The sequence below is a fragment of the Suncus etruscus genome, chromosome 15 (assembly GCF_024139225.1).
Source record: "Suncus etruscus isolate mSunEtr1 chromosome 15, mSunEtr1.pri.cur, whole genome shotgun sequence".
Classification (NCBI taxonomy): Eukaryota; Metazoa; Chordata; class Mammalia; order Eulipotyphla; family Soricidae; genus Suncus; species Suncus etruscus.
In genome coordinates, this window is record NC_064862.1 from 44,093,050 (window position 1) to 44,118,607 (window position 25,558).

Below are 25,558 nucleotides of genomic sequence, written 5' to 3' on the forward strand. Positions count from 1 at the left end.
CAGTTAGGGCCTTTATTTTTAATCATTGGTGTATTTTAGGGTTCAATTTCTTTAGCAGCCCATATAAGGGAAAAAAACTTACATGCACAGTTTTGAGCCATATAACCTTTGATTTTAACATGACTTTATAGCATCCCTTCCCTCTTTGAAGGCATGTGGCTTCATTCAGTGTAGTCCCAAAGATTGGCAGACTGACAAGAAGTTTAGTCCTGCTTATTTTTATTGTGTAAGCCATTTTTTTTGAAGTACTGGTATTTACAATATTGCTACTTATACTTTTTAATGGATATGGCATTCTAACATACGTGACCAATTTAAAGGCAATTCCTGACTTTTCTGTGGTGTAAGGGTCAAATGTCTTCAGAGAATAGTAGACGTGCACATTTGAAGGTAGACTAAATTGTATTATTAAACATTAGAAAAACAAAACATAATTAATTATACCCTTGACCCTGATCCCCACAAAGTATGCCCAGTATAAATGCCACAGTAAAAATGGGGGGAGCCAGTTTGGAGTGATGCAGGGTTTCTGGTGGTGGGTGTGGTGTTGGAATGACGTATACACGAAAAGTATGACTCAAAGTGTTGTAAATCCTGATACTTCCATTACAAAATTTTAAGAGATCAGGGATATTACTCAAAAGGCCAAAGAACAGGTCTGACATTTAAAACACCCAGGCTCAAATCCTGGTACCTCATGGTCCCTGAAGCAACACTGATTGTAGACCTGTGTGTTGCTCTAATGGCTCTCAGTGCCCTGGGTCTGAGCTGCTCTGAATCACCAACCACCATCATTGAACTATACAACCAGGCCCATGGGAGTGGTGCTGGGCCCATGAGCACTACTGGTGAAGCCCAGAAAAAAATTTTAAAGGGTGGGGGTAGGGATAATAGAACTGTAGAGTAAAAAATGTCTTTTTTTCCTTCAAACAAAATGATACATATACCCAATATAGACTCAGTGGAACAGGGAGTAAGTGCAACTTAGTGGTGAGGACTCTATACCCACAGTGTGACTCTTGTACTGCTGGCATTGCAGAAAATGACTTTGACTGTCAGAGGCAGGCTCTGGACTCATTCAGAATGACACTCCTGTTTTATGAAGTGTTCCCATTCACTCCTGGGATAAGCAGGTATGGTGTCTGAGAGTAACTGCAAAACTTCAGCTATCTCACAACCAGGAAATGTGGTCAGAGAGGAATTTGTCACAGTAAGGTCAGATTCAGTAATGACGATCTGCAGGAAAACACAAGTTCTATGTTTAGCTCAGGCTGAAATGCAGCTCTAGTGAAAAGACCTGGACTTTGGCTGTCTTTTAGATTCCCAAGTGGTTCTCTTTTCAGCTTGGCTTCTGAAGCAGCTTAGGTTTGGAGAGATAAATGGTGCTGATAACCTAAGAAAAATCACACATTTCTTTCTCTATGAAATGCAGGAAACAATGCTTACACACTCACATGTGCCATATTAAAACCTACAATAGCAACAAGAGTTGTGTCTGCTTCTGCAATGGGGTCTTCGATAGCAGAACCAGGAGAGCACCAGGTGGAACAGGCCTAAAGCTGAGGTGCCTGAGGATTAAGAAAACAAGACAGACATGAGAGAAGAGTGGGGAACAGGGGGGCTCATGCCTCATGGACTGAGAGCACCAATGTTCTCCAAGTATAGTATTTATTGTTCAAGGCCAGTCAACACGAGAAGAAGGGTAACCACTAATAGACATTTACCTATCTATGCTAATCTAATTTAAGTGGGTCTTTACATATCAAAAGCTATCTATCAAAGGGGCAGCTAATGCAAAGATCTCTGGATCATCTTCTGAGAGAGGTGGCAGATAAAAGAATTAATACGGGACCCCTATCAAAAGGGTATTCCCTAAGGATGCTGGGTCCCTAAATCACCCTTTTCTGTCCTTCTCCTTAGACTATAATCTTGCTAGCTAAATTTATTCATTTCCTGGTTGCCTTCATATGTGACAGTATAAATTGTCATATTTTTTAGAACTACTTGGGACCAGAGTGGTGGTGCAAGCAGTAGGGTGTTTGTCTTGCACAAGCTGACCTAGGACAGACCACGGTTTGGTCCCCCGGTATCCCATATGGTTCCCCAAGCCAGGAGCGATTTTTGAGCGCATAGCCAGGAGTAAATCCTGAGCGTCAACGGATGTGGTCAAAAAAAAAAAAAAAGGACCACTAGAGTTCTTGTTGATTGCTGGTATTTAAGAGATGCTTAGTAAACATCCTACCTGGCTTCTTAAACTGTGAATCACAAATGCTTATGGGGTTTCATGACTAATATAACGGTTTTATGTACACCTAAAAGATTTCTGAACAACCAGAAGTCAAAAATTAATTTAGGGGTCAAAGACATAATACAGCATATAGGGTGCTTACCTTGCCTGTGACCAACCCAGGTTCAACCCCCAGCATCCTATATGGTCCCTTGAGGACCTCTAGAAGTGATTTGTGAGCACACAGCCAGGAGTAAACAATGAGTACAGCTGGGTATAGTCCATAAACAAAATGAATTTAATTCAAAATTTTCTTTGAAAGCCTTGTCACTATACGATTCTTTGTGTTCATTTGTTGACTCTCCCTGTCACTCTCCATAGAGGTTTGGTGAGAACACAGGCCCTGTCCATCTTACTTACCCACCATCATTAGGCATAGAATTGTCACTTAATATAGACATCATTCCAGAGAGTGGAGTAGTCATCATTCCCTGAATAGAGGGAAGGAAACATCTTCTAAGCTGTAGGTCATATGTGCCATTCTGTACCATCAAAGAAAGCCCAATTCACAATGAAGGAGGTAGTAAAATTATAACAAAGAAAAAAATATCAGAGACTTTATTCCTTCCTTTTGCTCTCTGCTTTTCCAAAAGCACTGGAGAAAGATAGACGATGCCAGGCTCACTTTTAGTTAGTATACCCGAAAACTTTTCCAAATCCTAAAATCATCAGAACCCCATGGCCTTTGCTTAGTTGTGTGAGGGGCCTGTATGGCTGGTATCTCTGACCAGCCCTCTGGACAGCAATCTCCTGCCCTCTAAGATTCAAATATGTGCCTTGACTTTATTATCCCTGCCCATTATAAAACTTCAGAGTCCTCAGAAATGGTCAAAGCTTTAATGTTAAACTAGACTACCAAGTCTCCATGGCCAATGATATATATGTTAGGTATTTAAGGAAGATGGCTCTCTGAACAGATAGCTATGGAAGCAACAAAGACTGGGTAGTGAGTGAAGGGACATAGGACACTGGCCTAGTGCTGCATCAGCCAAGTTAGCCCTGGTCATCAGGTAGGTTGGCCCTATCACTTCATTCTCATTGCATTTGTTCATCTTGTCTTCTTATTCTCATTTGCTAATTTCTATTGGCATAAGAAAAGCAATTTCTGTCTGGGGCATTAGGGAAGAAAAGCCCACAGAAGGTACATTTAAGGTCTAATGTCAAGCCTTAAAACTCCAGAAGCTCAGGTGTTCTAACTATGATCCTTCCTTCCTTCCTTCGTTCCTTCGTTCCTTCCTTCCTTCTTCCCTTCCTCCCTCCCTCCCTTCTTCCCTTCCTTCCTTCCTCCCTTCCTTCCTCCCTCCCTCCCTCCCTCCCTTCCTTCCTTTCTTCCTTCCTTCCTTCTTTCCTTCCTTCCTACCTACCTTCCTTCTTTCACTTTCTCCCTTCCTTCCCTCCCGCCTTCCATCCTTCTTTCCTTCCTCCCTGCCTTCCTTCCTTTCATCCTGCCTTCCTGCCTTCCTTCTTCCTTCCTTCCTCTAGTTGAACCTATGCTTCTCATTAAACACAGGGGCACAAAAAAGCTTATGAGCCCAGCCTCATTATGTGCCTTCTTCAAGAAAGGGAGGGGCTGGAGTGTCCAACCCCAGTTCTACTGCCAGAAGTTCCTTGTTTGCTCCTGAGCAACAGCAGTGTACATCACATGTGGTTGGTGGAGTGTGCAAGAATGGTTGAGTGCAGAGGAGAATGCTTGTAATGCTGCTGTTGAAATATCCACAGAACAAGTTCTCTTTAAAGTGGAGCCACAGCAATAGTATAGGGGTTAAGGCCTTGCAAGGGGTCAGCCTCAGTTTAGTTCCTTTGTACCACCAATAGCAAATTCTGAGCACAGAGGACTTCTAAAACAGTACCAGATGTAGGCCAACCTTCACCATACCCCCAAAAATGGAAGTTTGTAATAAATTAGTAAAATAATATCATGTCTAATATGTTAGAAATAGAGTAGCTTGATTGACAGAGCTGTTAGAGGTCTGTTAAAAAGTACAGGTCAAAGTGTACTTCCAGGCCACATTACAAATAAAAGCTTCATCCAGATGCCAGCATTTCACAGTTACTTACAAAGTATAGGAACAAAAACTATACATGCATTTGGTTAAATATGCCCCTTTATTGGTTCATTTAGCCAGCCAAGTGGACATTATTTTGTTAGCATAATCAGTCTGATGTACTCACAAGCATCTGCATTAAACAAGGCATTTGAAAAGCCTTAAAGAAGGCACCTAAAAGAAAGTCATGTTGAATTCTTTTAAGATCTGTCCTCAAATTCATGAGTTCTTAACAACCACTGTTATTAATTATGTCAAGGATGTGCATACTATGATGAAACTTAGTAGGCAAAAAAAAAAAAAGGTTGCAGAAGGCCAATTTGTACAGATAAAGGCAGGTCCACCAAACATATAGTAAAAGGAGGCAAAGGTATCTGCTTTACCTAGTGATGGAACCAAAGAAACAGCCCAACCACCATTTTTGTGCTTAGCATATAAAGTATTGTTCTCACTCTTCCTTGCCTGCAAATAATGAATATATAAGCCTTTTTGTATTGTTAGAATAAATTGGTGTTTGGGGAATCTTGATTTGTGAAATTCTTCTTAAATAACCTTGTCTCTCAATGCATCTTGTATTTGTCTTTAGAGTAGAACAAGATTGTGCCCAGTTTTATTTTAGTAGAAGCTTGCAAACCTCTTTCTGTCTGCTGGGGGAAGTAATCACTGAAGAAAATAGGAATTGATCCTGATTTCAGTTATACTTAACTAGTGAATAGAACTTGATATAGAAGAAAACTTGTATGGAATTCCATTACTGTGCTGTGGGAACTGTTCAGTTCTCAACAACTTTCAAGCATGGCACTGCCTGCTGGCAAAATTCTACTTTTATGCTTCTGCATCATCACTGCAGTATAAGGTTTCCTTTTTCACTGAGTGCAGGATTTTGTTGATAAGACTTTCCCCGGGCCTCTAGATGGGGTCAACCAGCACTCTGTGCTGTGATATGACTGACACTCTGGTTTTGTTTCTGTTTAGATGTGTTCTGGTTCTCCGATGGGTCCATATCGGATAAGTCCAAGCATGCAGATCCTGGCCTGATGCCCCTCCCGGACACGGCCACAGGTTTAGATTGGTCCCACCTCGTAGATGCTGCTCGAGCATTTGAAGGTAAAACTGGAAGCCTCCAGGGCCTGGGATGGCCCTTGTTATTGATCATATGAGTTAGAGTTTTGGAAGCTTTGTGCAATTTTGAGGATGAAAAGTAGCAGTGTGAGGCTTGAGCTGTGACTAAGGATGTTTACTTAGGGAGACTATGTCACTGAATGAAGTGATCACTGGGCAAAAATTCCAATACTTACATTTAATTTAAGGCATAGCTGTGACCTGGGGAAAGTTATTTTTTCCCTTTGATATCTCTTTTCTTACTTTAAAAGTCAAGATGACTATAAGAAACACATCTTTATTGTGTACTTTCTCCTGATATAATGAGATGAAACAGAAAGAAAAACTCTTCTGGGATGGAAAATTAGGGGCAGCTCATAGGTAAAGTGTACACATGAAGGAAGGAAGGAAGGAAGGAAGGAAGGAAGGAAGGAAGGAAGGAAGGAAGGAAGGAAGGAAGGAAGGAAGGAAGGAAGGAAGGAAGGAAGGAAGGGAGGGAGGGAGGGAGGGAGGGAGGGAGGAAGGGAGAGAGGGAGGAAGGGAGAGAGGAAGGAAGGAAGGAAGGAAGGAAGGAAGGAAGGAAGGAAGGAAGGAAGGAAGGAAGGAAGGGAGGGAGGGAGGAAGGAAGGAAGGGAGGGAGGGAGGGAGGGAGGGAGGGAGGGAGGGAGGGAGGATGGGAGGGAAGGAAAAAGTGAGGGAGGGAAGGAGGGAGGAAGAAGAGAGGGAGGAAATACAGATGGTGAGATAAAAATTCTGGAGTCTGAAAAGGGAGAGAGGAAGGAGGGAGGGAAGGAAGGAAGGAAGGAAGGAAGGAAGGAAGGAAGGAAGGAAGGAAGGAAGGAAGGAAGGAAGGAAGGAAGGGAGGGAGGGAGGGAGGGAGGGAGGGAGGGAGGGAGGGAGGGAGGGAGGGAGGGAAGAAGGACAGAGGATGGGAGAGAGGGAGGGAGGGAAGAAGGACAGAGGGAGGGAGAGAGGAAGGAAAGAAGGAGGAAGGGAGAGCGGAAGGGAGGGAGGAGGAAGGAGAAAGAAAGGAAATCAAAGATATGGTAGCTTCCTGAGCCTAGGACTTTGAGTTTGAGGCTTGGAGCTTGGAGTAGGTTTGGTCGACTTTGTCAAGTCTGGGGCCTTCTCTGGGTTCCTTCTAATGACAGAGATGGAAGGAGCCACTCACTTCTCAGGGCTTTCCAAGTCACCATGCAGTCTCCTATAGTTTCAGTTATGAAATTGTAAAGAAGCACCATGAATCCAACCTGCAAGTAATAGTGAAACAGATAAGGACAATGCAGCTTCCCTTGCACACTTAGGAGGACCTTATATGAGGGCAACAATGAGCCCAAACTTTTTGGTATTTGTTGCTGCATTCTTTCCAGTACCAACAACTGCTGCCCCTGGCACACTGATAAAACAGAAAATAGAGATGTGGTCCACTTTAGTAGGGACTTCTGGAGCCTCCATTCCAACAAAGTTGTATGTTCACTGCAGTCGAAATGGGAAGGGGTCCAGTACCCCAGCAGCTCTTTTATTTTCTCTTTTCCTTTCTCTCTCTCTTGTTCCCCCTCTTCTAGCCAGGCACAGTCACCTGTGTGATGTCAAGCTTCAGGACAGGAACATTTTTCCCAGAGTAACAGGTCTGCAAAATCCTTACCTTGGCAGAGGCCAGTGGTGGATTCTTTCTATCAGTATGGTCTCTGCCTCTGATCTTGAACTTCTAAAAGAGGAAAGAGGGTGAGGGTGAATTAAAAATGACTTTCAAATTAATTCAGAAAAACTGAAAAAGTTTCGCATCTGTAGACCCAAAGATCTTTGTGCAAAGTCCAGACTGCTCCTGTCTGCTGTGTACTGCAGTCTTCCTTCTCTGGCATTACCAAAACTTGGTTCTATTTTGCAAGAAACCCACACCTTATTGTTTCCCAAAGTAGAGACTTTGGGCAGAAAAATTGACCTTGCCTCTGGCCAAAGAACCTGGCAGTAGACTCAAATATACAAAAATACTTTCTATGATGTGTGCTTTATGCACTGTTCTCTTATTGCACCAGATACTAATGTCTTTAATATAAGAATAGTCCCTCTGTCATCTTTGTCCCCTCAGTGTTTAAATATTTGCTGAGTTCTTTCTACACTGAATTTTGCATTCTTCACACATATATCTTTGGACATACTTTGAAGCCTGCTGGCATTCATCTTTTTAAGAATTATATTTGACACTGAATATGTGTATTAAATAATTTAAATTCTACTATGCCATTCAGGATATCAGCTGTTCCAGTTATGTTTGTTTCTATATTTTTAAGATTGTAGTGGACAAAATATAGTCTCTGCATTATGAACATCATTGTGGATGAGTGCTCTGCAGATGATTTATGCTTTTTCTATATGTACTCTTACGGGGGAGGGAAATTTCTGTCACACATTTTTAAACATATGGCAATAAAAACGTAGTTCAGCAAGAAAAAATACAAAAAGTAAACTCTAACCATCTGGAAAATTCTAAATGCCACCCTAATGATAATTATGCTAAGAATTATCAATTAAGAATTTATTTTCTTTTTTAAAACATGGTGATGAAAAATTTGCCACACATTAAAATATTTAAAATCTTTGGACTGTAGCCAAATAGTACCTTATAAACAAAAATGAGTTGTCTAGAAACATTTTTAAAACTGAAAAACTATCCTGAATATGAACTAACTTCACAAAACTTTAAGAAGATCACAGGGGCTGGAGAGATAGCATGGAGGCAAGGCATTTGCCTTGCATGCAGAAGGACGTTGGTTAAAATCCCGGCATCCCATATGGTCCCCCAAGCCTGCCGGGGGCAATTTCTGAGCATAGAGCCAGGAGTAACCCCTGAGCGCTGCCGGGTGTGACCCCCAAAAAAACAAAACAAAACAAAACAAAAAGATCACAAAAACTGTAAAAGAAAACAAAAAGGAAGATTAATATAATTTTTGAAAATGAAAATTTTGTACAATTAATATGTAAAAGACATGAGTTTGTCTTTAAATATTGGATATATAAATTAGATAAAAATTAAAAGTATAAGTGAAAAACAAATGATAAAGTTAGTATATATAAAAGTCTGATGCATTAGTTGTGGCCCAAAAACAAAAACAAAAAAATAAAAAGTAACAGAAGGACCAGTGGGTAGAGCATTTGCTTTGCATATAGTAATCCTGTTGATCTCTAGCATCCCTCATGCCCCACAAAGTCCACTGAATGGAACCCTGAGTACTGCTGGTTTTAATGCAATATTTAAAATACTAAAAAGAAAAAGTTATGGAGAAGATGCAAGATAAAATGTGTGGGTTTGGAGCGGTGGCACAGTGGTAGGGCATTTGCTTTGCACGTGGCTGACCTAGGAGACCATGGTTCGATCTCCCAGCATTTCATATGGTCCCCAGGAGCAATTTTTGAGCACATAACCAGGAGTAATTCCTGAGTATCACCAGGTGTGGGTCAAAAAAGAAGAAGAGGAGGAGGAGGAGGAGGAGGAGGAGGAGGAGGAGGAGGAGGAGGGAAGAGGAGGAGAAGGAGGGAAGAGGAGGAGGAAGAAGATGATGATGATAAAATGTGGAGGTATAAGTTACTCAAGGAACTTAACTCAATTCTCAAATCATATGTATCAACTGAAACTAATAAGTTGAAGTTGTCTCCAAGGTTTTACAGAATAATAATATCTTGTACAAATTTTTGATTCAGAACAGCCTTTTTGTATAGTAGAATTCTATTTTAGTAACATGCATAAAATTATGTATGATATTCTTAGTTAATGTTAAAAATATAATTATTGATGTAAAATCCATAGATAAAATGTAGTAGTAAATTTAAAAGAACTCATGCATTGTTATTGGCAAGAATTTAGCTGATTTAATTAAAAAAGACTTTTAATTATGTTAGAGTAAGTACTTTAAAATTATAGCAACTTCTCCAATAATTTCTTTGTTTTGGGGCCACACCCAGTGACCTTCAGGGGTTACTCCTGGCTCTGCACTGCATTGGTGGTGGGAATGTTGCACCGCTGAAGGGGGTCTATTCTGTTTATGACTGAAACCCAACTACAAACATGTTTGTAATCATGGTTCTTAAATAAAGATTTATTAAGAAAAAATAAAAATTAAAATAGCAATAAGCTTTAAAAAGATTGATATTAATAAACACCTAAAATGGTAAACAAAAAAAAAAGGATAAAAAGAAATAAATCATTCCTGGCAGGCTCAGGGGACCATATGGTACATCAGAAATTGAAACTGGGTCCATCCTGGGTTGGCCGCATGCAAGGCAAATGCCCTTGCAAACCGCTGTGCTATCTCTCCATCCCTCCCCAACAATTTTAAAAGAACTGAAATCTGGGGGCCAGAGCGGTGACGCAGTGGTAGGGCTTTTGCCTTGCATGGGACGAACCTAGGATGGACTGAGTTTCAATCCCCCAGCATCCCATATGGTTCCCTGAGCCAGGAGCTATTTCTGAGCACGTCAGGAGTAACCCCTGAGTGTCACTGAGAGTGGCCCAAAAACAAAAAAACAGGAATTAAAATCTGTTTCTAATTTTAATAGGATTTGAGCAATACCTTTAAAAAATGTAAATGTGCATTTTAACTGTTATCCTGTTTGAAAAACATTTATAACAAACAGAACACTTAAGTCCTGAAATCAAACAAAGGTACTCTTTGGTACCATGCCTTTAAAATTTCTACTGCAACCATCATGTATAAGCAAGCAATGAAAAGAAAAATGAACATTTTTATTTATAGATGATTTTAGAATATTAAGCAAAAAGAAATTACTTGAAATCATAGGATATATAAGTAAATCAGTAAAATTAATTTTTTTCATATATTATATGCACCATTTTCAGTTTTATTCATTTGTGGAGTGACCTAGATGACTGCTATCAGTGCTACTTAGTCAACCAGGTCAATAGTTCAGTGTAATAACCCAAATATTTGGTGCTGCTCAGGCGATACAGTACAAGAAGCCAATAGCGCTACCCCAGCTATACTCAGTGACCTCAAAAGCTGTATCTAGAGATGCTTAGCAAGCAATGCAATGCAGGATTTGAGTCCCCTGTTCTACCTTCTTGCCTGTTCAATTTTTCAGGCATCTATTCTTCTAATAGAAAAAGAAACATATCTATTATAAAACAAACCCAGTATTTATTATTAAAAGCAACCATGGTTTATTATGTCTCATGATACTTTGGGTTGATTAGGCTCAGCTGGTTTGCCTGCTCCTTGTGGTATCAGCTTTATGTAGTTCTATTCTCCTAGTTTTTAGAACATATAGGAACAAAAAAGTGAACTTACTCATGGCTGTATCTAGAATCTACTGGATCCCTGTTTCCAGCAGGTAATTGTATTTCACTTGTAGTTTAAGAAGTCAAGAAATCAGATGCTACATGATTCCTTTAGATCTGGTCTTGAAAGAACCAGAACATTCTCTATACCATGTTCTATTAATTAAGGCAAGTCACAGGGCCAGCTCAAATTCCAAAGGTAGGAGATAGACTTCCCTTCTTGCTATGTAAGAAGAGGAATCATTGATCGTCATCCTCCAGTTCAGTTGATCGTCTTCCTTCAATCCAGTTTCCACTGTATGTGGAAATGCATTATATGTGTATTACTTCCACAGTAATGAAGAATATCATTATGTATATTAGCAAGATCAAATTATAACCTTTGAGAAAATTTAGCCATCATTAGAATTGCAATGACGTAAATCAAAGCATTCTTCCATAAATTAAGTCCTTATAAAGAACATGTGAAATAAACTAAATATAATGCTTATAGTAAAATTAAAATGGTAGTTCTTCCTGAATCTCTCTTAGACTTACTCTAATTTCAGTTAAGATAGCCAAAGATGGGCCCGGAGAAATAGCACAGCGGCGTTTGCCTTGCAAGCAGCCAATCCAGGACCAAAGGTGGTAGGTTCAAATCCCGGTGTCCCATATGGTCCCCCGTGCCTGCCAGGATCTATTTCTGAGCAGATAGCCAGGAGTAACCCCTGAGCACAGCCGGGTGTGGCCCAAAAACCAAAAAAAAAAAAAAAAAAAAAAAAGATAGCCGAAGAATTAATAACATAAATTTTGGAAAATGGATAAATTTCTCAACAAAAAATAATTATTACAAATGAATAGTAATAATAATTGAGACACAAAAATTATGTAAAATAGAAATGAGTCCTTTTGAATAAAAATGATGACTCCAGATCTGAACTATTTGAGTTAAGCAGAAATTTATATAATTTGTTCAGTCTTAGCAATTAGAAAAGTTGCTTCTAGACAAAAAAAATGCATTTAAAAGATTGACATTTTAGAAGCAAGGTAATGCTTTAATTATGGGGTAATCAGATAACATGCAAAATGTAAATGGTCAGCTGAAAGTATTAAATATTTATATACTTTCTGAGCCTAAAAGAAAGTATTGACCCCAAAAATCAGAAATATGGAAAAATATTTGTAATCATTGTGATGGATAAAAACCAAGATATTTCAAGCTCATGATGCAACATAAGCAGCAAAATCTTCCAAATCCCTGATTAACAAATGCCAAAGGCCTAAGGATGCACAGTTCATTTAAGAAAAATCACACAATAAATAAATATCTGAAAAATATCCAGTCACAGTTTTAAATTTTAATTTTAATTTTAAATTTCAATTTAAATTAAAGTTTTTAATTTAAACAACTTGCCAACTTCAACCTTTTGAATATGAAAATATGCAGCCCTTGGGAAGTTATGCATTCCTGTAGCTGATATCCTTATAGAGTTTATAAAATGATCCACCTATTTGTTTGGGCAATATGAAAATATCTTGCTAGAGCCCAACAATATACCCATCTTTCAACCACCAATCTAATTCCTGAGAACTTGAAATAATTTTTAGTAAGTCAGTTCTCAAAAAGCTTCCTATAAATATTTAAACTTTATAAAAAATGAATACCATTATTAATGACATTAATTAGCTAGTCACACTCTACTCCAGCTGTTTATGTTCAAAGTATCATAAATATTACCAAGGATTGAACCCAGGTACACACAATGCAAGATAAGCTCCTTAATTGCTACGCTATCTCTCTGGCCCCAACAATTAATTCTTTTAAATAGAAATGAAAGATAACTGTTGGGGCTTGTAGGTACTTGCCTTGCATTTGTCTAACACCTGGTTTAATTCCTGGCATTGTATGTCAGCCTCAGGCTCAATCCCGAGCAATACTTGGAATGACCCTGAGCACAGATATAAGCCCAGGTGTAAACTCTGAGAATTGCCAAGTGTGGCTCTAAAACCAACAGGGGAGAAAAAAGAAAAGGAACAAAAAAATAGCTACTACTTCAATGAAAAATTTAGAATTAATTTAACACTTTGAATTTTATTATCTGAGAAGTAAGAAAAGTGCTTCAATTCAACAACAGTATGCGTAGCATCTATAGAGAATAATTCCAGGGTTTTCCTTTGTTCATTTCTCAGGAGTAGATTCTGGAGCATTATCAATGTATTGCAAATGGTCTAAGCCAAAGTAATTATGTTTAAAATGCAATATTGTCTTTTTCTTCCTTTCCTTGTATTTCTACAATCTGTTAAGCACAGTTCTCAGAATCAGAACCTTTCATTTCCTAACTGCCCCAGCTTTTTTTTGAATTATAGTTATAGCAAATACATATTGGAACGGTTTTTTTTTTTTGTATAAATATATGCCATTTAGCTGAATACTTGCACATCTTATGTTGTATACATGTGGTAAAGAACTGTGCTTCTCTTCCATGCCCTCAGTGTTATTCTATCATCTCTATCTCCCTCCCAGATCCAGCCTTGACCTTAAGATCTCTCTGACTTCTTCAGGTAGCCTCTCTATTTGAGGCATCTCTCTCTCTCTTTTTTTTTTTTTTTTGGTAGGCAGTTTTTTTAACATTTCATCTCAGAGTTGAAGTGATGGCAGCTTTTTACTCTCCTTCTATTTGTTTAGTGCTAAATGCAATAAAATAAGACAAACATTAAAATAAAGTTTTTAAAGATTGCCTAAAGGTGGAATATTATGTGTGTATGCTACATTTAGAATGGAAGGGAGCAAATAAACAGTGTAGGTGGTGATATTTTTGCTTTGTTAATCACTTTTATGAGGTTCACACTCCCATGTTTCTCTTTTGTTAGTGTTTTGCTTGTTTCATTTGGTTCAATATTAGTAATTATCGGGTTACTTGGTACTTATTAGCATGAAAATAAGTTGTGGAGGAACCAAATTTTTACTAGAAACTGCCCCTAAGAATAGCTCTTCTACAAAGTAGTTTGGTGTCTGTACTTACTCAAGTAGCATTCTGTTTGCATTTCAACCTCCCAAGCTTTTCAGATCCAAACTGAAATCTTCTTTGTGAAATTATGCTATTGGTAGACCTCTATTAATGGCATCTTGCTCTTTTATCAGTAAGACTTTGTTTCTTCTCTAGGAATGTTTAAATGATCACCAAAAGAAAACTGATTCTGGCCCGGAGAGATAGCACAGCAGCGTTTGCCTTGCAAGCAGCCAATCCAGGACCAAAGGTGGTTGGTTCAAATCCCGGTGTCCCATATGGTCCTCCATGCCTGCCAGGAGCTATTTCTGAGCAGATAGCCAGGAGTAGCCCCTAAGCACCACCGGGTGTGACCCAAAAACCAAAAACCAAAAAAAAAAAAAAAAAAAGAAAACTGATTCTATGAAGCATGTGGCTATTTTATCAGTTAAGTTGACAAAAGATGATACATACTGTTCTAACCAGATATTCAGGTGTGGCCATCAGAGTCAAATATTGGATTGCATATAATTTGAATGAGAACATTCTCTTTTTTGGGGGGGTGGGCACACCCGGTGATGCTCAGGGATTACTCCTGGTTATGCACTCAGAAATCATTCCTGACTTGGGGGACCATAAGGGATGCAGAGGGATCGAACTGTGGTCCATCCTAGGCTAGCGCAGACAAGGCAGATGCCTTACCGCTTGTACCACTGCTCCAGCCCCGAGAATATTCATATTTTTGAAAGTGAGAAAAAATATACCTTTCCTTTGAATTTCTTTTTTATTATTCATTAAATTCAATGTGGAATAAGAATACAACTTGTGTTGATTTCTTTTTTGTAAGGTTGGACCATTTATAACATAGAAGGTTATCCTGGACAACCTGACTCCTCCACCCCCACCAGTCTTCCCATTATTCTGCCCTGACCTCTGCAGGTCACCACTAATGTTGTTAAAAAAAAAAAAAAAAAGGTCGCACCCTCATCATGCTGTAAACTTTCATTAAATCGCAACTTATCTCACACTGTCTACAAAAACCCTACTGGTCAATAAATTGAAGACCCAGTTTTTCAGAAATGTAGTTGCAGAAAATAGCATCTTGTAGAAGAGTTGAAGCATGATAAAACATGAAATCTCCACAGAACTTTGATTTGACGGACAGCTCTGTAGTGCTCTTTGATGTTGGGACATCCTTATACAGGCAGTGGGTTGTATGACTGGAGACCCCCACCCATGTGACTGATCACTAGGGGCTTCATAGTCCTGCTGAGTGCTTCGAGTATTGGATCCTTCAGCTCAACTCAGAATTCTTGTACAAACTTTGAAAAGCTTTTGTCATCACCACCCTTTCTAATTAATAGGAAGTAAGTGACTATCCTTAAACCAGGAAGGCAGATAGCCTCATTAAGAGAGTCCTTCAGCAGCTAGAGGTAGTCAGTTATAGAAATTAAAAACAGAATAGCTGCCAGGATGATAACGCAGTGGTAAGGCTTTTGCCTTGTGTGCGGCTGATCCAGGACGGACCTCAGTTCCCTCCCCGGCGTCCCATATGGTCCCCCAAGCCAGGAGAAATTTCTGATTACATAGCCAGGAGTAACCTCTGAGCATCACCAGATGTGGCCCAAAACAAACAAACAAACAAACAAAAACAACTAAAAACAGAATATCTTTGACACAGATCCACATGCAGTCTCAGCCATAAATTAGAAAAAGAAATAGTAGTACTAATCAACTTTGGTCCTGCCTCTGGATCATATTTGTGCTAAGGCCCCAGATAGGGGGGAAAGGGAGTAATTATTGGATATTTCTCAATCATGCTATGCAAAACATTTCCATTTTGTTTTGTTTTTGTTTTTGTTTTTTTTGGGGGGGTCACACCCAGCGGCACTCAGGGGTTTTTCCTGGCTCTATGCTCAGAAATCGCTCCTGGCAGGTTTGGGGGACCATATGGGATGCCAGGATTTGAACCACCATTCTTCTGCATGCAAGGCAAATGCCTTATCTCCGTCCTATCTCTCCAGCCCTGCAAAACATTCTGGACCAATGTTTTCATGTCAGTAGCCTCTTCCAGAGCTGGAGTCCACCTTGTACTCATTCTGAAGAATGTTCTATTCCCTTTTCTGGCTAGCTCTCAAAATACTGAATGTGAAGTTACAGGTGCTAAGAATAGTCATACCTGCCCTACACTAAGATAAGGGTGGTCATACTGCTTGTTACTAGTGCTATAAATATGGAGCCCAATGAGCATCCTCTAAGAGTTATATGAAATTCTGTAGCCAGTCTCTCATAATGCCTATGTCTTCACATTCTTGGACAAATGGAGTGGTTCCCTTAAGCAAGCCCCAAATGCTAACCCATTCTTATCACTGGTTTTGCTTGTGTGTGGCAGCTCATTGTGTTGCACATGGCAGTCCTGTCTCCTACCAGGACAATTACCTGTTAAATGGATGAAGTTTCTATATGGTTTGGTTTTTGCATATGTACATGAACTGCATTTTATAGGACCCCAATATTTGAGCTGTGTGTGGGCCCCAGAGGCTCTAAAGTGTAGAGAGATATTACTGTTGAAAGGAAAATTCTAAATCTTATTGCAGGTCTTGACTCAGAGGAAGAACTTGGGCTGCTCTGTCACCATCCGTCCTATCTAGGTGATTGTCTGGGGCTGACTGTGGGCTCTTGAAGTCCTATAACCTTTTGTTCATATTTCATATGTCTGCACGTCTGCATGATGATTCAAGCTTGGAGGGTTGGGGACACAAAAGGGAGACATGTCCTGGCCACTAAGTTGCCGGGAAGCTCTCCAAGTTTGGGGAGAGCTGAAAGAATGGTCCATCTCCTGGGTTCTCCAAGTCACCATCCAGCATCTTGGTATCGTGCATAGCCAGCAGCTTCAGTGTTTGGGGGATGTGGAATAAAGAAAGCAAATTGGCTCTAGCAAATCCAATATCTGCTAATTGTCCTCATGGCTGTGATGTGTTTGCCATACAGCTCACAAAGACAGCCAATCTTCATGCTTTCTGATTGTCAGCATCTTGCCTGAGTTTGTTTTTCTTTTGTTTTGTTTAAACAGGGCAGTACTGATTATGGGGAAGAGGGTGTTATTTACATATTATTTATTTCCACAAAGAAGTACTCCTTTAAGCTGTTACTAAACCTCTTCTTATGTGTTTTCCCTTCCCAGACCAGAGAGTGGCTTCCTTCTGTACCCTGACAGATATGCAACATAGCCAAGACTTGGAAGATGGCCAGGAATTGCCTTTATGTGTAGATCCAGGCAGTGGCAAAGATTTTATGGACACAGCTGGGTATGTGAGCTCCCATAGATCATCTCTCATCCTGTGATTCACAGGGATATAGCTATTCCAGGCCAGCCAGGATTCCATTACCATCCTTGCCTTTCCATGTTTCCTCAGAATACAAAGCTATGACTGAGTGGGGTTTATTTGGCTTCATATACTCTGGTATGGACAGCACTGGCAGCATAATTACTATTCTCCATGGGCATCATGCATGCCAGGATATGATGCCCCATGACCACAGTGACAACCTTATATTCAGCAGTGTCTACTGACTAATACTTAAAACAACACAGACATAACACCTTCAGGTTATTTTTGGGTTTTAGTTTTGGTCCTTTATGGGGTGCCAGGGATAGAATCCTGGCAGGGCAGCTCTGGCCCCTCTGCACCATCACTCTAGCCCAACTATACCTTGTTAACCTGCTTGCCACCTGCAAGAATGACTTGCAAGGAGCACAGAAATGTGTCAAGAATGAACAATAATCCACAAACTATTCTTTATTTTGTCCATTCTTGCCTCATCCTAACTTTCATAAAAATCAAGTTAATATAAGCTTGCAGGTTCTAACTTGGCAATGGACTTCAAGGCAGAGAAAGGCAACTTGGGTAAATAAAATTTATGTTTAGCCCCCAGTATTTCATTCTGGTCTATGTTGTTCCAATTTGCCAAACTTATTTAGATCATTGTCTTGTTTTCTAACTAATGTATATGCCTGAAGAAATCCTGAGTTCCTTTTTATATCAATGGAAAGACAGGAGGGACTTTCCCACCAAAGCAACAATATAATCACTTTTAAATCTGACATTATACTATTTACTTTTTTTGTTGGGCTCAGAGTACATAGTTTTGGGATAGAAAAAAATGATAGTTGAAAATACTGAATGAATTGTCTTGATGCCAGTGTTCTTAAGTCTTTCTAATTTTGTCCTTATTTTCTAGAGACCGTTCTCCATCAACACTCACTGGTAAAGTCAACCAGCTGGAGTTAATCCTTCGACAGCTGCAGACTGACCTGCGGAAGGTAAAGAAAACTATTGAAAATCTGTAATTGGAACATTCTTTCACTCAATCAATTCCTATAACTACTGAAAATAAAAATGAAGACATTGGGGCCAGGAATATCTCAAGCTAATAGCCAAGCACATGCTCAGCTTGTGCAGCCTCTTAACACCACAAGACTCTATAAACGAGGCCAGAGAGATAACACAGTGCTATGGCATTTGCCTTGCAAGCAGCTGACCCAGGACCAGTTGGGTGGTTCAAATCCTGGCATCCCATATGGTCACCCATGTCTGCCAGGAGCGATTTCTGAGCACAGAGCCTGGAGTAACCCCTAAGCGCCCTTGCTGGGTATGACCCAAGAACAAAAACAAACAAACGAAAAAGACTATAAGCACTTCCTTCCAGGACTGCTAACTCAGAGCACTGAAGCTCTAGAGCGACATCAAGCACCACTGGGGGGTGGGGGATATTATATTAAAAAAAATATTAAAAAGGATGGAATGTGTAGGATGATTGTACAGCACTCCCTGAAGTTATCCCTGCACACATAGCCACATGTAAGCCTTGAATACCACATAACCCAAAACAAAATGTTTAATTAAAAAAAGAGGACAGACTATTACCATAATCGAAACCCAACGGTAAATGAAAATGGAGATCTTAGAGTTCTAGTGTTATTTTCTGGCCTGTAACTAATATATTTAACGCTGAGAGCATACCAGGATCACAACAGATAGGACTAAATGAGATTGAGACCTCTTGGGCTAAGCTGTCTTCAGCATGAGGTAGAAATGCAGCAGGCTGGCATATTTAGTGGGCTGTCAATCATACCACATACATAAGTGTCAGGGCCGATCAAAATCCCAAAGAGAGAGGGTTAGAAACGGTTTAATTAAGGGAGAGGCAAAGCAGGGAAGCTAGGAGCCTTACAGCCAGCCCCTAGGCAGAAGAGGGAGGGGTTGGGGAGGAGAGAGATTTAGGACATTGGTGATGGGAATATTGCACTGGTGAAGGGGGGTGTTCTTTACATGACTGAAACCCAACTACAATCATTTGTAATCAAAGTGTATAAATAAAGATAATGTTGAGAGAGAGAGAGAGAGAGAGAGTCAAGGAGAGAGAGAGAGAGTGTCAAGGAGAGAGAGAGAGAGAGTCAAGGAGAGAGTCAAGGAGAGAGAGAGAGAGAGAGAGAGAGAGAGAGAGAGAGAGAGAGAGAGAGGAGAGAGAGAGAGAGAGAGAGTCAAGGATGGAACCAGGGCAAGGAGTCAGCCAGGAAGAAGACCAGAGAAAAGAAACAGTAGTAGAAGTAGCAAAAAGCAGTAGAACAGTTTCTCCAAGTTTCTCCAGCAATTTGGCTACAACCATCCAGCAGGAGACATCTAGGGTGGGAGGAGAGCAGCTTTTCAAGCTTGGGCTTCTATATTCCTCTACCTATTGCCACCTGTGGCAGTTACTAGAGGCTTCTGATAATGAACTTAACCCTTTTATGGCTGACCAGGGGCCATAGAGTTTCTTTTTCCTTATATATAAGAACTATCAGTTTAGTTGCTGCCAGAAAGCCTGATCTTCCCAGGCTACTGGAATTCCTCTAAGTCAGCCTCATGACCCTGAGAACTTCTCTTCCTATCAGCCGGTTCCTCTTCAATTCCAGAAGAGAAATGAAATAATTAATTCCAAACTCATTTTCTGAGCTCTTCATCATCAGCACTGTGCAATTTGGCTATCCAGGGAAATGAGTGGAGTGCAGTGACTGAGGTATGGAGGGACTATAGGAAGTGCTTGTTATTGAAAAAGGAATAAATTAAAACTAATGTGAATACTGTTGGAAATTATTCTTTGGGGAAGGAAGTGATGGTGAGAATTGAGAAAGAGAGAGAAAGTGCTGATCTGAGTGCACAAATTGGACGTGGCCTTGGCTTGAGGTGGGGGAGAGTTTAAAGTTACAGAGTAGAGAGAAAGAGAGAAAAAAGAGAGAGACTGTACACACACACATAGACACAATAACTGGAAATACCAAAAGATTTTAAGGTTGAAAAGTAGTATAAAATAGAGGGTAAAGTGACCTGGCATATGTGAATAATTTCCAAACAAGGCTGAAAGTACATTTGAATTTTCAAGATCAGCTAGTGACGATATCCCTCAACAAAGACAGATGTTTTTCTGCACCTTCAATTACTTAACTGTGATATTTAGCCTGAAGAGCCAGAATCACCAAAGATCCAGACAAGCTGGAGTGATTGGTGATTTTTGTGTCCAGCTGTTGATAAGAATAGTGGAAGAGTTATTTTAACAGTTATAAGAATATAGACTGGATAGCAACAGTAGGAGAGAGGGAGGTTAAGCTACTTCAGGTGTATATAATAAGTGCTTAAACTGAGAGACACAGATTGTAACAGATTGTATTAAAAGTGGGGGAGAAATAATGTTACTGCGAGGACTGTCATTGGATAAAGAAAATTAAGATTGGTGGATCATATAATATTAGAGGCTCAGAACTAGAGAAATTACTTTAAAAGATAAGGTATAATGATCATAAAGTAGAAGCTTTAAAATGTTTAAGTGCTATGCACACAGCAAGAAATTTAAGTTTCTAACTCCTGTTACTATACCTTATCTTTTAAAAATAATTTCCCCAGTATCTAAGCCTTGCATACCACTTACCTGGGTTTAATCCTCGCACCTTATGGTCTTCCAAGCTCACCAATAGTGATCTCCGGGTAGTTCAAAATGTGTGTGTGTTTATGTGTTTATAAAACCAGCCGAACATGGAGGGAAGAGAATTTTGAGGTCATAGAGAAGAAATTATGGAGAAATTGAAATTGGTGAAACATCTCAGCAGATTTGAAATTACCAAAAAACATATTTATATGGAGAAAAGGAATGTGATTTGTGCTCTGAAATCTTCAATCAATGATAGACTGGAGTGCATGGAAACAACAGTGGTAATTTCACTATATAGGGCTGGCAAATCTTGCAACCTAATAGCATTCTTCTTAAAAAAAAAAATTAAAAATTTGACAGAAAACTCAGGTGCATTGGTGTGGTTAAGAACAGACAGAACTAAATATCCAACCCACAGAGTAAGCAACAATGAAATAATAAGACCCAAACTTAACAACCAAACTTAAAAAGGTTCCTGTTATGATGGCAGCCTGCAGCAGGGGGTAGGTGGTGACATGGTTTGGACACTGAGAACATTTGTGGAGGGAGGTTGGCACTGTGGATGAGATTGGTGCTGAAATATTGTATTATAAAACTCAAATATGAATAACTTTGTAAATCACAATATTTTTAATTTAAAAAATTAATTATTATTTTGTGGAGAATTAGTGGTGTGAACTGGGCAGCATTCAGAAGGACCCTATACATAATTGGGCTCTTGGAAAAACAACTCCCTACACTTTAAGAAGCTATTGGGGAATCAGTATTCTCAAAAAAAAAAATAGGATTCATCTAAATTATGAGAGAAAGGGAACTTCTAAAGATGTTGAGGTTTTAATGCCAGGATAGATTTTTATGGATCACAATAAATTGAGTCATGAAATTGTGGACATGGGGTTATTTATGGACAGTGTTGTAACATTTGAGTAACAACAGGGATATCCTGAACCATATTGGAAATGAAATTCCTGGAGACAAGGATTAAAATACCAACTTGAGTCACTTGAAAAGTCAGGACCTCGACCCATCCTTATAGCGAAATCAGTAAACAATTATGACCAAGCATCCTCTTGGAAGAAGAGAAGCAATTAACATTGAGGAAATGCAAAATAGAAGTAAACCTTAAAGGTGGTGCTAGATAATGACTCCCCCATCACACACCTATCAACAATGCTACACAGAGCTTTGGACAGTTTTACCAGTTACATTAGAGCCCCTTTTAGAAAATACCAACCATAAAACCAGAGATAGTATAATGGGTAGATGCTTACTCATATACAGGGTTCAGTCTGGCATGTCATAGTGATTTCTGAGCACAATGCCAGGAATAAAACCTGAGAACAGCAAGATGTGGCCCCTCTCTCCAAAAATTCCAACTGTTCTAATCTGAGAGTGACCTCTTTCAACATTTGGATGCTGAAACTTGTGTTTCCTTTATTACGCATCTTGAAAAACGTGATATGATTCATCTGAAAAATATGAACTATTTTTAAATAGTTTGTAAGACGAAGTTTTAAGATCATTTTGGAAATATATTGCTATATTATGCCTTATGATAGAATGAAAAAGTTAAATTTTTTATTATAAATTTATGTGTGCTCCACAGCAGCCTATTGCTACCTGTCTCATGGAGTAAGTGTATGTGGAAAGCTCTGTACTTGTCAAATGATGTTAATTAGGCTCCCTCTTTGGTGGGGAGCAGAAGATATTATACATTGTATCTAATAATTTTCCTTTCTTTTTTTTTTTTTTTTTTTTTTTTTTGGTTTTTGGGTCACACCCGGCGGTGCTCAGGGGTTACTCCTGGCTGTCTGCTCAGAAATAGCTCCTGGCAGGCACGGGGGACCATATGGGACACCGGGATTCGAACCAACCACCTTTGGTCCTGGATCGGCTGCTTTTAAGGCAACCACCACTGTGCTATCTCTCCAGGCCCATAATAATCTTCCTTTCTAACTGATGTCTTAATACCTGCCGGGAACTAAATGGGCCGAAAAGAATACGTAGGTTGAATCAGTCCTCCAACCTTTCCTGTCCCTTCCTGCATGCTTGGCAGAAACTAGGAAGAGGCAAATCTCCAAAAGATGTTACTCCCAAATAAACAAGTAAATGATAAATAAAGACAAAGGTTTCATGTCCTATGAATTCTTGACCATGCCTCTCTTTGTCTCCATCTCACCAGGAAAAGCAGGACAAGGCAGTGCTCCAAGCCGAAGTACAACATCTGAGACAAGACAACATGCGGCTGCAGGAGGAGTCGCAGACAGCCACAGCACAGCTGCGAAAATTCACAGAGTGGTTTTTCAGCACTATTGACAAAAAGTCTTAACCATTCTGGACCCACAAGGGACTCTGGGAAATGCCTTGAGGCCCTTTAAAGTCACAAATCTGTGGTGTTTAGCTGTGCTTGCAGCCAAGTAGTTGTTTTTGCTCTATGTTCACCCCAGCAGGAGAGGGAGCTGTTGTTGGTAGCCCCTGTGTGACATAACTGTAGGAAGATGAATGTAACTCCCCTTGTCCAGATGAATGTAAACCCTGGAGTCAGCTTGGACCTTTTTCTTTGGGCTCTGCTACAATGATCCTCTGGCAGGGGCTTACCTCAAGAGGGAAGAGAGTTGGGTTTTATTTCCTCTATCAGGTGACAGGGATGTTAAAGCAATTTACCATAGTTTGGGCTTTAGTATTGTAAAATATACATGCAAACAAATAATCAGTAATATACCTTAATTTAAAGGTGCTCTATTTTTTTGGATGTACAATAGTTTTATTTCCACAGCCACATTATCATAGCAATAAGAGAAAGAGGCATAGTAAATAGCTGAACAGCCTTGTAGAGCAAACAAAAGCACTTATGTGTCGAACACTAGTTTGAATATAGTTATTTTAGAAACTTATTTACTTGCAGGAGCAAAGATGCCTGAAGATTTGCAGCGTTTAAGGGTCATAAAAGAAGATGTATATGCCTTGTAAATGGCTCACTAAGTAGTCACTTCAACTCTTCACTTTTGTATAGCTAATGTTCTTCTGTAAACAGAGTGGACCTGTTTCAGACTATAACTCTCCTTGTATGCTGTGAGCCAGCAGAATCCCATGTAAAATGCCAAATTTGTCTATCTTTGTACAGAAGCTTTGATGAAGTGTCTTGTATTTAACATCCTTATTTAAGCTTATTTAACCTTAAATTGTTAATTTTATAAACTCTGGTTTTACCTATGCTGGGAGGAGGGAGGTGTAAGGTAGCAGCAAGCTCAGAAAAGACAGAGCTTGCCCCTAACAGACCGATGAGCAGGGCAGGAAATTCTAACAACTGGATGCTGCTAGTAACAAGTTGTTTGTATTACTTTACCATTTTTAACTGTTCTATTTGAGATGAACCTACATTTTGCTTTTTTAATAAATGTTAAAAGAGTAGATGTAAGCAATGGCATTGTCTGGTGAATTTATCTTTTTGATAACATGAATCCAAGCATATGTGAGTTTATTTGGGATATTAAGGGGGGGGAGTTCTTCATCTATGTTAAATAATGTTTAACCACGTTTATGATAGACTCCCAAAAAGACTTCAAGAGTACCATGAGTCTCTGCTATCCCCACATGCTTTCTATAATTTTCTTCCTTCTCATTGACTCCTAACAGTACCTTTACTTGATTGGCAGTGGGAGTCCTGTTTTAAAACTCAGCAAATTTAGGCCCAAATAAATAATTTATTTTACTCTTTTCAGCATTTTATTAAACAAAGAGTTTGGTATTGCATTAAAAGTTTACAATAGAATGGGTCGAAGTGATTGCATAGTGGTAGGGCATTTGCCTTGCATGTGGATGACCAGGGAACGAACCGGGTTCAATCCCCAGCATCCCATATGGTCCCCCGAGGCTGCCAGGAGCAATTTCTGAGCACAGAAGCAGGAGTGACCCCTGAGCGCCGCCAAGTGTGGCCCAAAAAGCAAAAAAAAAAAAAATTACCATAGACTATTAAGACTTTTAAAAAGAGTCAGTAAGGGGTAGCTTATAAATTTTTCATTTTTTATTTCTAATCAATTTTTTAATTCTTTTACTTTTTTTTGCAAGGTAGTTTACAAAGTTGCTCATAAGAGAGTTGTTTCTGGCATTCAATGTTTTAACACCAATCCCACCACCAGTTCTACCAATGTCCCCTATTCCCACCCAACCACAGCCCTGCCCCCTTGGCAGGCATAAAATAATTTACTTTGTACTGCTTATTACAGCTAAATAGTAATGTCATTATGGGGAGGGGGGCTTTAATGAAAGAAAATTTGTGAAAAGTGTTACATCTCAATCGAGTTATTAAGTCAGTCATTGTCTAAAGATTTGCAAAGCTTTTCTGTTGCTCTCTGAGCATTCAGCGTTACTTAGTTTATTGACCAGACGTGGTTTCTATGCTACTTTGACATCTACCCTGGTGAATTCCTAGAGGTGCTGCATACATGGCCATGCACTCCAGGAATTCCATGATCTCATCTGGGCTGATAAAAGACATGGCAGCAACTCTGGGACGTATCTGTGGCTGCCAGAGAGATTGGGGGAGGCTGCCAGAGCTTTTGGAAATACAGAGGGATTGGGTGAGGCTGCTGCCCTCACTGTGAGAAGAACCAATTCTCAGCCTCAAAGTTGGCATACCTGGATTGTTTGTAAGTTAGGTATTTCTGCAGAGTTCAGTAGAAAAGTGGTGAAGTGGGGCCATTAGCATGGCATAGAGAATATTGTGGAATTCAGCTGCTGACACTTCAGCTGGGTAGTGACTTGGTCTGCCCACTCCACTGAGTGTGTCCCCATGAATTTTTACAGTAGCCTATATAAATTTGAATCAAATGTAAAATAAAAGACAGAGATTAGACAGGGAAAACTAGAGATAGTATAGCAGAAAAGGTTCTGGACTTAC

The 25,558-nt window shown here is 39.7% G+C and overlaps 1 protein-coding gene across 3 annotated transcripts in view; it reads left to right on the forward strand.

The window, feature by feature from the left end:
* SIPA1L2 (signal induced proliferation associated 1 like 2) overlaps nt 1-24,080 on the forward strand; it is a 290,291-nt gene extending 266,211 nt beyond the window's left edge. The window contains exons 19-23 of one of the 3 annotated variants that reach the window (XM_049788914.1): nt 5,308-5,439; nt 16,290-16,343; nt 16,877-17,000; nt 17,935-18,016; nt 22,841-24,080. In XM_049788914.1, coding sequence (XP_049644871.1) covers nt 5,308-5,439; nt 16,290-16,343; nt 16,877-17,000; nt 17,935-18,016; nt 22,841-22,987 — 539 coding nt within the window. In that variant the 3' untranslated portion in view covers nt 22,988-24,080. The remainder of the gene's footprint in view (nt 1-5,307; nt 5,440-16,289; nt 16,344-16,876; nt 17,001-17,934; nt 18,017-22,840) is intronic. The other 2 variants (XM_049788915.1, XM_049788916.1) reach the window with 2 other exon arrangements.
* Nucleotides 24,081-25,558: the final 1,478 nt, after the last annotated feature.